Source organism: Micromys minutus (assembly GCF_963924665.1).
Source record: "Micromys minutus genome assembly, chromosome: 1".
Lineage (NCBI taxonomy): Eukaryota > Metazoa > Chordata > Mammalia > Rodentia > Muridae > Micromys > Micromys minutus.
The window spans coordinates 80,763,590-80,779,813 of record NC_137969.1 but is presented as its reverse complement, the minus strand read 5'-3'; the positions used below and the strand labels follow the sequence as shown (position 1 = coordinate 80,779,813).

The 16,224-nt window shown below is 41.2% G+C and overlaps 1 protein-coding gene and 1 pseudogene across 2 annotated transcripts; both read right to left on the bottom strand.

Moving 5' to 3' along the window:
* Positions 1-84: 84 nt before the first annotated feature.
* On the bottom strand, positions 85-10,861 carry CACYBP (calcyclin binding protein). The gene is made up of 6 exons (XM_080929257.1): positions 10,699-10,861; positions 6,574-6,790; positions 4,746-4,842; positions 4,212-4,311; positions 2,029-2,126; positions 85-874 (listed from the first exon to the last, which is right to left on the bottom strand). Exons 1-6 carry the CDS (start codon positions 10,717-10,719, stop codon positions 718-720), a joined length of 690 nt encoding a protein of 229 aa, XP_080785383.1. The 5' UTR covers positions 10,720-10,861; the 3' UTR covers positions 85-717.
* A 4,238-nt stretch (positions 10,862-15,099) lies between these two features.
* On the bottom strand, positions 15,100-15,556 carry LOC308434016 (U1 small nuclear ribonucleoprotein C-like; annotated as a pseudogene). The gene has a single exon. The product of its transcript is annotated as a U1 small nuclear ribonucleoprotein C-like (transcript).
* Positions 15,557-16,224: the final 668 nt, after the last annotated feature.

The following is a 16,224-nucleotide window of genomic DNA, read 5'->3' as shown; positions in this document are numbered from 1 at the left end:
CAGCGCGTAACTTTGAATACACTCAAAGCACATCGCAAAACTTATCTTTTAAGTAAAACTCTAACTTTATTGAACAAAGGGATAAATGGAGTTTTCAAGTTTTCGCATCATGGTTATTTTTAAACCATCTGATCCATGACAATACTTATCAACACAAGATGTTCCTCTATTTTTGCCATTTGTGTTTTAATTCTATATTCATAAATATATTTAAATCAATTAGTAGTACATGGTAACACATGGCACACATGTTGCTTAAGCTGGTAATAATGGGTAACAGCTCTATCATAACTTGCAAGTTCATGTACAAATTTGAATTTTATGCAAAAAATTTGCTTTTATTTTTTACATTACAGGGACTTAATGTCAGTTATAGACAAATACTTGTTTTCTATCTCCCAGCCAGAACAAAAATCTGTGATACAACATTTTCATTATGTAAGATTTCCTTTTTACATTTCAGTAAGAATGCCATATAGCCTTTTCTGAAACAGAATGTCTGGGATGCTGATGAAGAATGTTTAATAAGCATATTTATTTAAATCAAATCCTCCAGTAAGAAATGGAGGATCTGCTGTCTTTACTTAGAAGGCTGTGTAAATAGTTATCTGTCAAAACTACAGACCCACATAAACAAATATGTGCAGTTCAACAACATTCCCCTACTGGAAACATGAGCACTCCACAGCACAGTTCCCATAAGGACTTTTAAAAGCCTCAAAATTCTGTATCTTCTCTGGCTTGCTTCTCTCTGGATTCCACCCACGCTTTATTAATGGTTCGCTTCATGTCATCATCTCCATCTTCATAAATTTTCTTTAGAACATTCATTAATCCCTCACTAGGATCTGCCTCAGTGTCGTAGGAAGGCTTTCTGTGAAGAAGAAAACAGACTATAATGAAAAGATGGAAGCATGGAAGACACTTAGACTGTAACTGGTAGGAAGTTGAGCAGAGAAGGATGCTAGAGTACACAATCAAAATAGCGAGCCTGGGCTCATCCTGAGAAACGGCACACCCACACGAACATGGCACACGAAGGAGAGAACTCCAAAGGGCTGACACGAGGCAGTGCGACTTCCAGAGAAAATAGGTAATATGAGTAGTTACTTTTCCAAAATGAAAATTTTTAAAAGCACTTTTCTTTACATTTAAAAACCTACAAAACCCCCTAAGTACACATTATGATATGAATACATAATGAAACTATAACATTTTCGTGAGAAAAATTACTAAACTTGAGATTCATGGATCTGGGCCTAGAGCTAAGGTCCTTAATTAATGTGGTAAGTAGATTTAGTCAAGAAATGTCCAAACAGCCAGTCATCCTTACATTTATTTTTTGAAATAGGCCTCATTATTTAAACTCAGGCTTAAATCAAGTCCCAAGTCATCAAATGTACAGAACTTTAACCTAGATTTCCCAAATGCATGTTGGTTACCAAGGGAGCAACTCTGCAAGATACTACCAACTACAGGAAAAAATCAAAACTGATTTATAATGCAAGCCATCTGATAAGATTTTTGAAACAGTTATTAAAGAGGATTAAAAAAAAAAACTGGATGTTGGGAGACATAGAGTTTTGAGGACTCAAAAGCCAATGAGAGTGAAAAGTATACTTTAGAGACATCTGAGGAATCAGTTTATTTGGGTAGGTGAGCTCTTCTAGAATTCCTAGAGCAGAACTATTTGAGAACAAGCCATAGTATCTAAAAATGTACCAATATGTCCAGGAATAAAAACAATGCCAAAGAACAAGCTACACTGTCTTAAACTGTCCCTTGCTCTCTAACAGACTCTGACAGGCTGAGCACAGGAAGCAGAGGTGAATCCCCATGAGTTCAAAGCCACTTTGGCAAGTTCTAGGACAGCCAGAACTACCAGGGTGGGGGTGGAGGTAGGGGGAACAGATTGTCTCCAAGAGGTTGGCCCAAGACCTAAGGAGATAAACAATTTGCTTGTACAGCTGCTGCTATCCATAAAGTAAAACCACAACCAAAGATAAAAATAGTAAAAACTAAACTCACTCTTTCTCTTTGCATTCTTTTTCCACCTGAGTTAAGTAGTCCCATCGTGTGTTTTCTGCTTTCTTTCTACATAGGATAATAACTGTATCAGTCTTGACCTGGAAGAAAAGGAACCAGATGTAATTTGTAAAGAAGAAATAAGCACAAATATTTAGAAAATAGTGAGTTACCCAACCAAGTTAATACTCATTCTTGGTGCTAGTAATCCTTTTATGGATCGGCCAGAATAAAACAAACAAAACCTGAATACCTTTGGGGAAAAAAAAAAAAAGCTAAGCACTGACAAAAATGTATTCGTATACTTATATGCAAAAATGCTTAAAATTTTTACATTTATCTTTGTTTTTTAAAATAAAATTGTTCAAAGGAAAAAAAAAAACAAAAACAAAACCTGAATACCTTCAATGCTAAGACCATCAAGGCCTAAAGATATGGTTCAGGATATGGCTTGGTTGGTAGAACGCTGGCTCAGAACTCATAAAGCCCTAGGGTGAGTGATTCCTACTATCATAATTCCTATTATCCTTCCACCTCAGACAGAGGTAGGATTATTAAGAATTCAAGGCTATCTTTAGCCACTTAGAGTGATGGAATGCTGCCTGGGTTACCTGAGACCCGGTTTCAAAAGGCCTCCTGGAAGAACCTACCCTAATTTAGTAGGTAAAGCACAGTGCATGTGTTTTGATTGGTTTTGTTTTTGTCAATTTGATACAAGCTATAGTATCTGGGAAAAGGAACCTCAACTGAGAAAGTGCCTACTTATCAGATTGCCCGTGGGAAGGTCAGTAAGACATTTTTCTTGATTAATGATTGACAGGTGATCTTGTTTGCATAAGAGAGGAGGCTGAGCAAGCCAGAGAATAAGCCAGTATGGTTCCTCCACGGTTTTTCTTTTGTTCCTGCCTTAATTTTCCTTCATGATGGACTATGATCTGGACATGTTACTTTTAGTCTTGGTGTTTTATACAGCAATAAAAACTTAACTAGGACAGCATGTCATGCAAACATCCAGAACCCAAAAAGAAAAGCTAGATACAGTCACATGCAACTGTAGTCAGGTATTCCTATGGTGAGATGAAGATAGGAGAATAGCAAGATGCTTGTGTTGTGGACTGGCTAGCAGGGTGTACATATAGTGGTGAACCAACAAGAAACTACTCTCTCTGTCTCAGACTCTTAAAGAGAATGTTAATGGGAAATGTGGGAAGAACTTCATTAGAAGGGTTCTGGGACAAAATGTGAACCAAGTGAACCTAAGACCTAAAAGGACAACACTACAGACATCTGCCAAACCAAAAAGCATAGATCCCAGACGCAACAGTCATAGTGTGTTTGGAGGACTGGCTGAATTTTGGTGATTTAAGGTAAAGTATCTGAAGGAAGAGCAAGGAAGAGAAACACCTTCAACTCAAAAAATGATCAATCTATTTCCTATAAGCCCTAACTCCTTCGACTCTAAACAAGTGAGGATATCTGCAGTGAGACACTGACTAATTAAGACTGCTTTTATTACAACTTTTAGGCAAATACCTAATGGAAAAATGACAGGTCTATACATCTAACATATTAAAACATCACTTTCTTAAACTGGAAAGAACAGGATTGTATGAGCTTGTAAAAAAGTATAAGCAAGTTTTTTTTTTTTAAATGAATTCATGTACTTTTGCAACTTCAACAAGCTGAGTACTTAAAGATCCTAAATGAAATCCTAAAATAAGTTTATATATAATGGACCTAATACTATATATTATTAATGTCAGTATCGCCACTGTACAAATGTTGAAAGTGAGGCCAACAAACAACAGGGTCACACGACTAAGTGAAAAAGCAGGCATCATAACTCACTCAGATCACTTCAAACATTTCTCCTTAATTTTAAAACAGCCTTCTTAGAATAATTTTTTCTACAAATGAACTGGCAAACTTTCTTCAAAGGGTCAAATCCAAAATCATGTATTTTATATTTCATGGGCTGCATGATCTCCTGCCACTGCAGTGCAGAAGTAGACACCAAAAGCACTTTCGAACAGCTGTCCCAGTAACACTACTTACACACCAGGCAGGGACCGCACTGCACTGGTACCAGACACTGCCGACATTATGTTTAGTGCATCTCCAGCCTAAATCAGCCAGAGTCAATTTAATGAGGCCTTCACAATACTTTGACCAAACAAATAACTTACTTTTTTTGAACTGCTTTCCACAGAGATAGGTTTCAAAAGATTGTTCACAATCATGGAGTAATTCTTGCCATTGAGGTTTTTTACCAGAAGATCAAATGCCCTACAACACAAAAGCGAACGCATTATCCTTCTGGTTCCATGATGACCGGCACTCTATAGTTCTCCGGACAGTGACTGGCTTCAGTTTGGTGCAGTGGTTGTCAACTTCCCTAATATGCTTCCACCCTTTAATACAATTCTGTATGCTGTGATGACCACTGGACCACACCATTATTTCACTGCTATTTCAAAAATGGAATTTGCTACTGTTATGAATTAAAATGTAAATATCTGACAAATGGCCCCTATGAAAGGATCATTTGACCACTAGAGTTCACGACCCAGGTTGAGAACAGCTGGTTTAGTGTGCATATTTGGTTGCTGCACTTCTTTATAGTTAGCTCTAAATTTAAACCAGAATTTCAGAAGCCACACAGACGATAAGATTCCCATGAATAGGTAATGGTTACTGGAAATCCAGTAACAAGAACTCACCTCTCTGTGAAGTGTACCTGCACATTCTCAGTGGGAACCTGATGAACTCCAGTTAAGGTAATGTAGATTTTCACAAACTTATCAGACTGATCCCATCCTAGCAAAACAAAAGAGATGGAACAAGAATGTCTGAAACTACCTATAGAACAGCAAAAGGACATGGCTTATCATAAAATCCAGTTATAGGAGCTGAAAGACAGTTCAGCAGTAGTTGTTCTCCCAGAGAACCAGAGTTCAAGTCTAGCACCAGCACTAAGCAACTGTAGCTCTAGTTCTAGGACATCAGACATCCTCTTCTGAACTGAGGCACTAAAGTGCTGCTCAAACAGACATGCAACAAAACACCCATCCATACACATAAGTAAAATTTAAAAATAAAACCCAGAAAATGAAAATCCAGTAACAAGAGACAGGGAAAAGAATTAAAGGTTAAAAATTCTCAAGATGGGGAGCTGGAGTGATGGCTCAGAGGTTAAGAGCACTGTATGCCTAGCACCCACATGGCAGTTTACATCTGTCTGTAACTCCAGTTCAAGGGATTCTGACACCCTCTCTCATATACACACACATACATACAAGCAAAATATCAATGAGAACTAAAAAAAAAGAAAAAGAAATCATTTAAAAAAATTTTAAGATGAAGAAGCTATGGTTTCAAAACAGCACTTCTAGATATAGTACTATTGCTGAAGCTAAGCATCCAGCAAGTGGGAAAATGCAAAGTTAAATTCAGTTTCTATGTGCAAAGCCCGTGACGCTTTTATTCATTAGAATAAAAACAATTATTAAATGTGACTTTTTTCTCCAAAATAATTCTTTCCTAATAGGGTCTGAACCTCTTGGCCTTGTGAACACCAGGCAGGCCCTGTACCACGGAGTTTCATTCTAGCACTCATCTTTTCTAGTTTGAGAAAGGGTCTAAACTGCCAAAGCTGGCCTCAAACTTGCAATCTTCCTAACCAGCTAAGATTATAGGCATGATCCACTATGTCTAGCAAATACACGAAGATTAGCTTATTTACTTACCTGTTTTGTTAAATAATTTTGTCCTTCATCTAAAACTACCTGCTATGGTAGGTAGCATACACTTACACACTTTATATACTTGTGAAGAGGAAGCAGGAGAACCAGGTGTTCAAAGTCATTATCAGTTACACAGTGAGTTTAAGGCCAGCCTGGGCTACACATTCATACCCTGTCTCTGGGAAATTAACAATTCTCCACTAAGTTGACTAATGCCAACACTGTGGAATTTGATAACCAATTCTACTTCTCTAAGTAGTGCCTCCCCCACCCTCCAAGCAGCCTCAGCTCTTCCAGGACAGTAGAATATAAGATTGGGATGAGGATCCTAGGCACAGCATGGTGGACACAACTAGGCTCCAGTACCTGGGAAGCAGAAATAGGAGAATCTCTTGAATCCTAGTTGACTTCTGAAAACAATCTGGATAGTACATGAAGATACCTGGACTCAAAGTAAAACTGTGTCTATGTCATAAAGGCAAGAGGGTCTCAGAGTTCAAGGCCAGAATGGGCTACAGGTCAACTGTCTCACATACAAAAAAGCAAAGCCCAAACAGCTACTAGATAAAAGATCCCAATTCTTTACCATAAATCTGTTAATTTGGCCTCCCAATACAGTATCTAAGGCCATTTTGGTATATACTGTTACAATAAATAACAGTACCAAATGTCAACATTAAAAAATGAAACAAAACAAAACCAAAAAAACCCCACAGACTTCACACATAAAGTATGTAACACGAATATATTATGGAATAGTCATCTCTGCCTGTCAGAACACTAGATACGGTGGAACAGGTCATACCATAATTACTGATTTTCACGGTGTATCCTGTTGTAAGAGGAGCAACCACAGCAGCTGGCTTTTCATTATCAAGTTCTGGTTTCTTCTGCGACTTCTGTTGCATCTTGTTCCGTAGCTCCGTCTCAATCTTGGACTTCTCACTTGTCAGGGCGTCACGTAGTCTTTTCCTTGTGCACTTTTCCAGCAGCACTTTGACCTCCTCTAGGTCTCTCTGCAACTGTGGGAGAGCAGAGGGACGTTCAGATAAATAAGGCCTGCTGCCCAATTCAACTTACTGACTAAAAATTAAGTTCATTTTAATTTTTTAAGAGTTGCAAACTGTTTTCTTCTTGTTCACTGACATATAAACAACTCTCGCTTCCTTTTTGTTAAAAAGAATCTTAATTAATAGTAATTAAGTCTGTATTTTGCAGTTTGGCAGGCTATTAGCTGCCTTTGTTTTAGAACACTGAAAAGGAATCTTGAGAGATTTAAAAGTAACACCAAGTCTAGACATCAAATACTAGAAAAACGTAAAAGAGACGTTTTTATAGTAAAAGAGACGAGAATCTATCTGACTGGAGGCACTACAGAGACTTCACTGAGGTAACCAAGGCTGTATTCTCAGTTATCATGGATTTTCCTATCTCAGAATTTGAATTGTTAGGACAAAAATAAGTAAATAAAAATAAAATAAAATAGAGTCAGCAAGATGGCTCAGCGGGTACAGGTGCTTTCTGCCAAGCTTGACAGCCTGAGTTCAATTTTAGGATCCAGGTGAGAGGCAAGTCAATACTCGAAAGACTGCCTGATCGCCTATGTACCATGGTAAAAAAAATGTAAAAAAAATTCTGCTTCCAACAAAGTCTTGTTCTTCAGTTGAGTTGAGCTTTTTGTAGAAACTGAGGCCACAGAAAGAAAATCTCAATATCCAATCCCATATGAACACACTCTGGAAACTGGTCTTTGCTCTTCTGTTGTTTTCTTGTCGTGCCAATGCATCAGGCAGATCCTCTACCTTTTAGAGACAGACACGTAATGTGGAACTTCACTGAAGACAGTGTTAGATCAACGGGCTGGGGCTAGAGATTGTTCAGTGGTTAAGAACACATGCCAAAGGACAGTTTAGTTCTTAGCACCCGCATCAGGCAGCTCACAGATCTTTGCAATCCCACTTCCAAAGGCACTTCCATACAAGTAGTTTATACAGGCAGACACAAAAATCAATGGGCTTAAATATTTCCTCAATCCTCCTCTGACCTAATGGTGAAAAAATGCTTAAAAATTTCTGCCTTGGTAACCTGACCATAAAAACAACCACCTTACTTTATACCTTCATAAATAAAGGGCTTAATATTAAAAATCCTTAAATGCTCCATTTACAACCTATAAGAGTCCATTACAGAAAACCACAATCAAAGCGCAGAGTTGTGGAGCCCAGTCCCAATGGATGCATCTACAGCATAGAAAAAATAGCAAGTATGTGGAGAAATGGTACCTTCTGTGCAATTCTTGTGGAAATGGTAGATTCTAAGAGCCAGCGATAAGGAGCTGGTTGTGAGACTGTGACTGTGACTGTGTGACTCCTAGTTATGAGACATTACACCCACCAAAAAAAAAAAAAAAAAAAAAAACTCAGCATGAATGCCTAAACTTGAGTTGACAATAGACATGCTAATGTGGACAAGGAAAGCCTGTGATGTCACAATTCTCTACACAAGGACTGGCCCAAAAGAAAGTCTGAGAGCATGAGAAGTAGTCTTCCCCAAGGAAGAGCACACCAATTAGTTAATCAGTAGCAAACGGTCAGCCCTGATAGCTAACCTACAAGTAATATTACACAGTCTATGTATGTAACAATGAGAAAATAGAGAAACTACAAAATTGAAAGAGTGCAGGAGGGTTTAGAGAGAGGAAGGGGAAAATGATCTAATTTAATATAATCTCAAGAAATAAAATAATTTTAAAATCTTTTAAATGCTAGATATTAGGAGCTCATTTTACAATAGCTCATCACGTTGTGGCCTTCATGATTTCATTTGCTGCACGTACTAATAACAGTTTATAAAAAGCACAGTAGTGTAAGTCCTGTCCACAATCCCAAGGAAACTTGATTCTAAGATCCAAAACTGCTCATTCATCTTTTGAATTTAGAATCAGGATATTTCATTCAAAGTCTTTCTGTGGTTTCAAAATTCATGTGTATTCTAAATATCAACATAATAAAAATATTAAAAGTAAAGCAAGTACTTATTCCTAGACTAGAGATTTACTTAACAAAAGGAGAAAGTAAGAGTTTTTGCTTTTGACTGGAATGGGAATCCTTTTTTCTAGCTGACTCATGGCAGAATTAATTCCCAGGCCCTCTTTAGTAAGACATCAACTGAAATGACTTACAGAAGAGTCATTGCTTGATGTTTTTGTTTCCACAGTCCTGAAACCATTGACAGTGCAGGCACCACATCCACACTTTATGGTGACAGGGATGAGAACAGTTTTCTGCCCTCTTTTTCTTGTATTTTTCTCTTGCCTTCTCGGCAGGCATTTGTTTCTATGTATAAACATGTTATCTCCCTTTGACTCGGTGTCCTAGTTGTTAAATAGGGGCTTGTCTGGCCAGGTAGCACACGCCTTTAGTTCTAACACTCTGGAGGCAGATGCAGGTGTATCTCTAAGACAAGCCAGGGCTACTTAGTGAGACCTACTCCCACCCAATTGCTCAAAATGAAAGAACTCAGCTTTCCTCCACAAAGACACCACGTACACACACAAGTAGATGTGTCACATCTACGAAGATGAAGCACAGCAAATCCATAAGATGCACTACACTCGCTTAGATGGTATATTAACAAAAACCACCGAAGAAAATAACAAATGCTAGTGAATGTGGAAAATTGGTGCCTTCTGTGCAAGTCTTGTAGGAACAGTAACTTCCAAAGCTTTCCCTTATTATTTGGCAACTACCTGGACTAAAAACATGCCCACAAAACAAAATTTGTTTACAAGAATTCACAATCATCAAGAGGGAGAAACAAGTATGTACCAGCAGATAAGTATGCATTGTATGTGTACAACGGAATACTATTCAGCCATAAAAAGGCTATGTTGATACCTCAGATGAACTAGAAGCAGGCAAGGTTCCAGTCCATCTAGATGGAGCACCTACGATGGATTTCTATTTGAGGAAATGAAAATATTCTGCAACCAGGTAACACTGGTGGTGGTATGACAGGAAAAGTTGAATTATAAACCTTAATGTGATTGAATTTTATCTCAAAAGACAATTGTGTTCCTATATACATGTCTCCAAGTCTAAAGTTCTTTCCTTTGGAGACAATTAATAATGAACTACCTACTTGTGTGCACCACTGTTAAGCCACCCTCCACTCTCCCAGTGAGCACATGGTGCCTGAGGCTACTTACTTGTGGCCAAGATACCAATATTAATACTTTAACATAAGTTCCTAATTCTTATGTGTTGAAAGCCGATGTCATGGTTTTCAAAGTGAGAGGGAAATTTCCGAAAAGCAAATCTTAACAGATAGCCAACGTTTCTGTGAACACAATATATACGCCCCGCAATTTGCTAGTAGTATCTACAATTAATTTCCAATAAATTTTAAAAGAATGCTTCTATACATAAAGACTGAGGGTGTAACACAATGGTAGATCGTTTGACTACCATGTGTAAGGCCTGTAGACTCTCTACTGGCGCTGCTAAATAAAAACTAAAACCATTTAGAAATAACAGCATGTTTAACCACCGATGGAATGAATGTGGTGACCATGGATAGTCGTGCGGGCATAGGAATTCCTTCCAATTGCCCCCGGCCCGGAGCTCACAGCTTTTGCAATGAGCTTTAATTTAAGGAAGGTTCGTTCCTGTTCCCTGGACGGTACCGGGAGCCGAGAAGACCTTAGGCAATGGAGAGGGGACCTTCACCCGAGAGCCTGCCACAAACCGCGCCAAAAATTGAGATCCAGACACACCCCCGACCTTCCAGCCGCGGCCGGGACGCTCAGGGCCCGGGCAGGTGGCAGCGCGGAGGCCGCGGGCCCGAGACAGGGGCAGAGCTGAGGATACCAGCCCCGGGAAAGCAGCGGCAGCCGGGCGGCGCCAGCCGGTGGGTCCAGGCCGACCCCTACCTCCTCCAAAGTGGAAGCCATGCTGTGGAGCGTCAGACCCGAGGCCGGAGCTGCAGCAGTGTACCGAAGGAGCCAGGAAAAGCCAAGCACGCCACCCACGAGCGTCACAGCGCCGGCAGCGAGCTACACCGACCCGGCGGGACTCAGCGGCCCGCCCTCCGCACGAGACGGCTCTGGAACCTTCGCGAGGCTCCGCCCAGTTACGCCCTGCAGAGGCTAGTCCCGCCTCCAGGCAGGGCGCCTAGCAACGCTCAATTCTCGCGAGCAATCGAATGCTCAAGAAGCGTCAAACCTTTTCCTTCCGCCTGAGGCGTCATTCCACGCCGGCGTAGCCTGGCTGCGCAGTCGCGGCTCGTAACCGCCGACTGAACTAGCATCGGAACTAACCTTCAAAGGTTTGGGGACCCAATAGGAAGTGTCTAGAGAAGGACTGCTTCCGCCGGTAGGAACCTAGGTTAGCTAGGCCGCCATTTTATCTTCGGCTCCTGTGAGGTGTTGGGCGAGAACAAAGGAGCGCTCCCAAAGAACAATTACGATCCGAAAAGGACTGATTTGTTAAGGGAAGAAGGCTCCTAAAGAGAACACTGGCTTTTAAGTGGGTATTGTGTTTCTGGAGACGTCCTGGTCTACCACCTTTGACGTGGCGCCATCTCATGGGACAGTAGAAAGGTTGCTGGGGCTGACAGGCTCCTAGGCACAGTTGTGGAAAGGCGGCACGTTTTCAAGTGGCCGAAATCTTCATTTTCCCTTGCCATTGAGACCTCCTGATACCAGATTTTCCAGTGCCTTCTCAGTCTAATGATTCAGTTATTTTGTATTTTCAGCAGGGTTCGGATTAAGTGATCCCGCGTAAAATGTGGAGAAATTCTTAGAACTTCTAGTCGTAGCGGCCCAAATTAGTAAACCACCAGAATAAAACCGCTTTTCAAATTACTTTAATTCTTACAGCATAGAGACGTCTATAACACACAGGATCTATTGGAAAGTCAAGCAATCTGCTGTCAGTTTACAGATGCCTTGGGAAGCTATTAGAATCAGCAAGTCAAAATACTGCTATATTACACTTCACATTATATTAATGTGACATCAAGACATTAAAATACATAAATTCCTCACACAAATGTGCATAAAATGACGTCAGGCAAGGATGTATATAGTGTATGGTTGTAATTTACATAAAAGTCTCAAACTACCAGTCCTGTGGCCTGTTGTGATAAAAATGAAAATCTTTTTCTGAAGTGGACAGTGACTTTGTGCCACCTCTTGAGGTTTGAGTATTTGAATGAAAAAGGGAAATAAAAGGAGGATGTCTTAGGGTTTCTTTCTGCACAAACACCAAGAAGCAAGTTGGGGAGGAAAGAGTTTATTCAGCTTACACTTCCGTATCGCTGTTCATCACCAGAGGAGTCAGGACTGAAACTCAAGCAGGTCAGGAAGCAGGAGCTGATCTAGAGGCCATGGAGGGATGTCACTTACTGGCTTGCTTCCCATGGCTTGCTCAGCTTGCTTTCTTATAGAACCCAGGTGGCACCACCCACAATGGGCTGGGTCCTCCCGCCTTGTTCACTATTTGAGAAAATGCCTTACAGCTGGATCTCATGGAGGCATTTCCTCAACTGAGGCTCCTTTCTCTGTGACAACTCCAGCTGTGTCAAGTTGACACAAAACCAGCCAGTACAGAGGACATGCCTACTTCCAAAATATGGAGAATGTTTTTATTGTATCTATAAGGAAGAAATCAGGCAGAGGGAAGAGTCCAGGCTGAACATGGATAGTAAACTACAGCATAAGGGAAGGGGAGAACAAGAGAGGTGCCTCAGGCATGAAAGGGTCTATGATTTACCTGGGGTCTCCCATTACCAGAATAGAGAGACAACCAAGTGAGCTCATAGGCCTGATTTAAGGCACGTGGGGGATTCCAGGGTAGGCGACTTTATCTTACCCCATCTCTAGGGACATCCCTTTGTGGCATGGAGACTAACAGTTGTTGCCGAGGAAGTAACTGAGGAAGTCTGGAAACTGCTGCTGATCCATTGTCCTTGCCTTAGGCCAGGTGGTAGGGCAGCTTCTGAGGACTGAACTTGCCTAGTCCTGAACTGTCAGTTTGAAGTCTGTCATGGAGTCAGCCTAGCCTTCTCAGACCAACAGAGGCCACCTCAGACAAGACCTATGTAGCAAAAATGGTTGAGTTACAGGGATTGAAGGGACTGGTTTCGGGAGAAGACACCCCTAGACCAAATTCTCAACACAAAGATTTATTTGCCCTAGTGGGATGAACAACAAATAGAGTCCTAGGGAAAAGCAGAAAGGAGCTACTTAAGGTTTATGAGCCTTTTTCCTGTTAGGAAGGTTTACTTACTTGGGAGTTGTAGATATTTTGCCCATTTTCCCCTCATACAAGAAAGCCACAATGGCTTCCCGTCCAGCAGGTCAGCTTATTCAGGGTCCGGAAGAGGTCTTTGTCCTGAAAGTCATGGGGGTGAGAGAGAAAGGAAGCCAAGCACATAAAGAATGACACAGAGTCAGTCTGGATGATGTCAAGGCTTCATTGAAGATAGAATGCTTACAGCTTATATAGGCTTAAGCAGGGGGAAGGCAGAATGCAGTGGAATTTTACAAAATCTTCAGAACACGGAAGAGGGTGGTGCTGCGGTCTAGCGCCAATGGTCTCGTGCTTTTTCTGGAACATCCTGTTTTGTCACCTGGCAGTTATTCTTGGCAGGGCCCATTGTGGTGCTTCCCAGAAGGCTCGGGCGAAAGGTCAGGTTCTCACAGGCGGGAGTGCAGCTGCTCACAGGCTGCTGTGTCAAGATGGCTGTAGTTTGGCTATTTTCTTAGCCATGGCTCCCCACAAATGGGACTTTGTTGGAGATTGATTCTAATGCTTTAATTCATTTGGGAATCAGTGTGTCCAAATGCTAAAGGTCCTTGTCCCCAATTGGTTTTGATCGATCAATAAAAATGCCAGTGGCTGGGCACGAGTGGAGACCCTTAGAGTTGTGTGGGCTAGGATACAAGGGAGAGGATCGCCATGACTCAGGGAGAAAGATGGGGCTCAGAAGCTGCAGAAAAGAAAGCCAATCAGCCATGTGAGATTTCAGGTAAGTGGCCATTGGCCACATCCCCCAGCTGTGCCTATGGTAGCAGGCAGAGGATTCGAAGTGCTCAGCCTTGAGTAGCCAAGGCATTTAAAAAATAAGCTAAAGTTGTGTCTTGGTGTGTGTGTTTCATTCTCGGCTTTAAAAAGTTCCTGGGCAGTGGCTGGACGCACACAACCTGCTGGGAGCACAAAGTGTGGCCAAAACTCAGCTCTACAGAACTGTAACCTGGAATTGTAAGACAAATAAACCCTCTTTTTAAATTTTTAGTATATCCTCACAGCAATAAAGGAAACCATCAGTGTTCCAGAAGTTTGGGAATCAAGTCCTAGATGTAAGAAATGCTTTTACATACCTTGTTTCAAGTGCAGTTTCAAGGTCTTGGTAGCTTTTAGGTTTTACATTCTCAGAATAGAATTCTTTCATATCTAAGCAGGGACTGGAATATCTAACAGTGCTTAGAAACTAAAGATACATAAAAACAGCATATTTCCTATAAACCTGTATCTGCATATATGCCATAAATAGTAGTTCTGGGTTTTATTCAGATATCCTTGACTGTACTTTAGACCTCCTGTTACAGAACTAACCATTTCCATATTCTAATATTCTAAAAGCTCATGTTTTGGACACAGTTCTGTTTTCTTAACACACTAACTCCCTAGTTGTTTCTACAGTCCTTTGACATCTTTTTGTATTGGTCTGTAGGTGTAGGTCTATGACTATCAGTCTTACTGTTTTCTTAACTCCTGGGCCAGTTTCTGAGCCCTTGATTACTTACTTCATCTGCTTAGCATGATCTGAACCTTGTTTCTCTGAAACAAGACTGGTGATTATTTCCATTCTCTTCCACTGTTTGGTTTCCTTTTTAAGCTTCATGTATGTGCATTAAGTGATTGCAGTGCCTGTTGAGACCAAAAAAGGTATCAGATGTCCTTGAACTGGACTTACAGGTTGTTGAAAGCTACTGTGTGGGTGCTGGGAATCCAACCAACCAGAGTCCTTTGAAAGAGCAGTAAATGTAACCACTAAACTATCTCTCCAGCCCATACTTCATTTTCTTTTAGGAAACATTTTATTTTATTTTATTTTATTTTATTTTATTTTTGCAAAAGAGCTGAGGATTCTATTTTCACACTTCACAATGTAAGTAAAAATTGTACTTTTTTGTCACGTCTCTCTCCAGGAGCATTCTGTTAGGAAGGAAGTTCCTTGTCCTGCATCTACTAAACCCTCAGGCTCAGCACCAAGAGCTCCTAGTGAAACAATAAGAACAACAAAGTGATAGAGAGTGCTTTTGCTCTTATCTGTCTGGTCGGGTCATACCAGGCCGTGTGGGCACCATCATAGGGCAGGCAGGTGGTCTCATCATTGGATGCCCGGGCATCATGGGCATGTGGCCTCCCATGGCTGGTCTCATTCCAGGAGGAGGAGGAGGGCCCATCATTGGCATCATGGGAGGGCCTCCCATGTGGGTGCAGGCATCATGCCAGGCTGAGGAGGACCCAGGAGACTGGGGGGGAGGTGGGAATCATGGCCCCTGCAGGTGGAGGAGCAGAGAATGGAGCTGGAAGGATCTTTCCTTGTTGAAATGCAGCCATTGTTTTGTCAATCAGGCTCTGGGCCTGCTCTTCCATCCATTTCTGGTAATAGTCTTTCACATTCTCTTTGGGTTTCCGGCCACTGCAGTGTGTCTTCCTCACAGACGGAGAATCGTGGGTAAGATACGTATCACAGTAGTCGCAATAAAACTTAGGCATGTTGCTCCACAGGCTGTTGGCTACTCAGGATCCCCCCCACCCCCCGCCCCGGGCCAGGAACTCTAGGAAACATTTTTTATACTATATAAAAGCAAAACTCCTTAGGCATGGTGATTGACATGTACAATATCAACCCTGAAACAGGACTGCTGTGAGCTTGAGGCCAACCTTGGTTGAAGAGACACCATGACCGCAGCAACTCTTAAAAGGAAAATATTTAATTGGGGGCTTGCTTACATTCTCACAGGTTTAGTCTGTTGTCATCATGTCAGAGAGCATGGCAGCATGCAGGAAAGCTTGGTTCTGGAGGAGCTGAGAGTTCTGCATCCAGGTCTTCAGGCAGCAGGAAGAGTGAGCTACTACTGGTGGGTTTTTGAAACCTCAAAGCCCACCTCCAGTGACACACTTCCTCTAACAAGTGCCACTCCTGGTTACCAAGCATTCAAATCTTTGAGGCTATGGAGGCCATTCCTATTCAAACCACTACAATTACAGAGTAAGACTGTGTCTCAAAACAAAAGAAGATAAAAAAAAATTTACCCCATTGCTATTCTGAGTGACTGGATACACTAGATTTAGAAGTCAGGAAGAACAAACAAAACCCCTTTGTGTCTGCAGATAAAAATGCCAACAACACTACAACTTATATATACATAAACAAATCTAGG

What these genes read in the sequence shown, in the direction of transcription:
- CACYBP (XM_080929257.1), bottom strand. Translation starts at nt 10,719, where the DNA reads ATGGCTTCCACTTTGGAGGAG. An exon ending in TGGCTTCCACTTTGGAGGAG is followed by an intron (nt 6,791 to 10,698) that starts GTAGGGGTCGGC and finishes GCTCTCCCACAG; the next exon opens with TTGCAGAGAGACCTAGAGGA. An exon ending in CAGGTACACTTCACAGAGAG is followed by an intron (nt 4,312 to 4,745) that starts GTGAGTTCTTGT and finishes TTTGTGTTGTAG; the next exon opens with GGCATTTGATCTTCTGGTAA.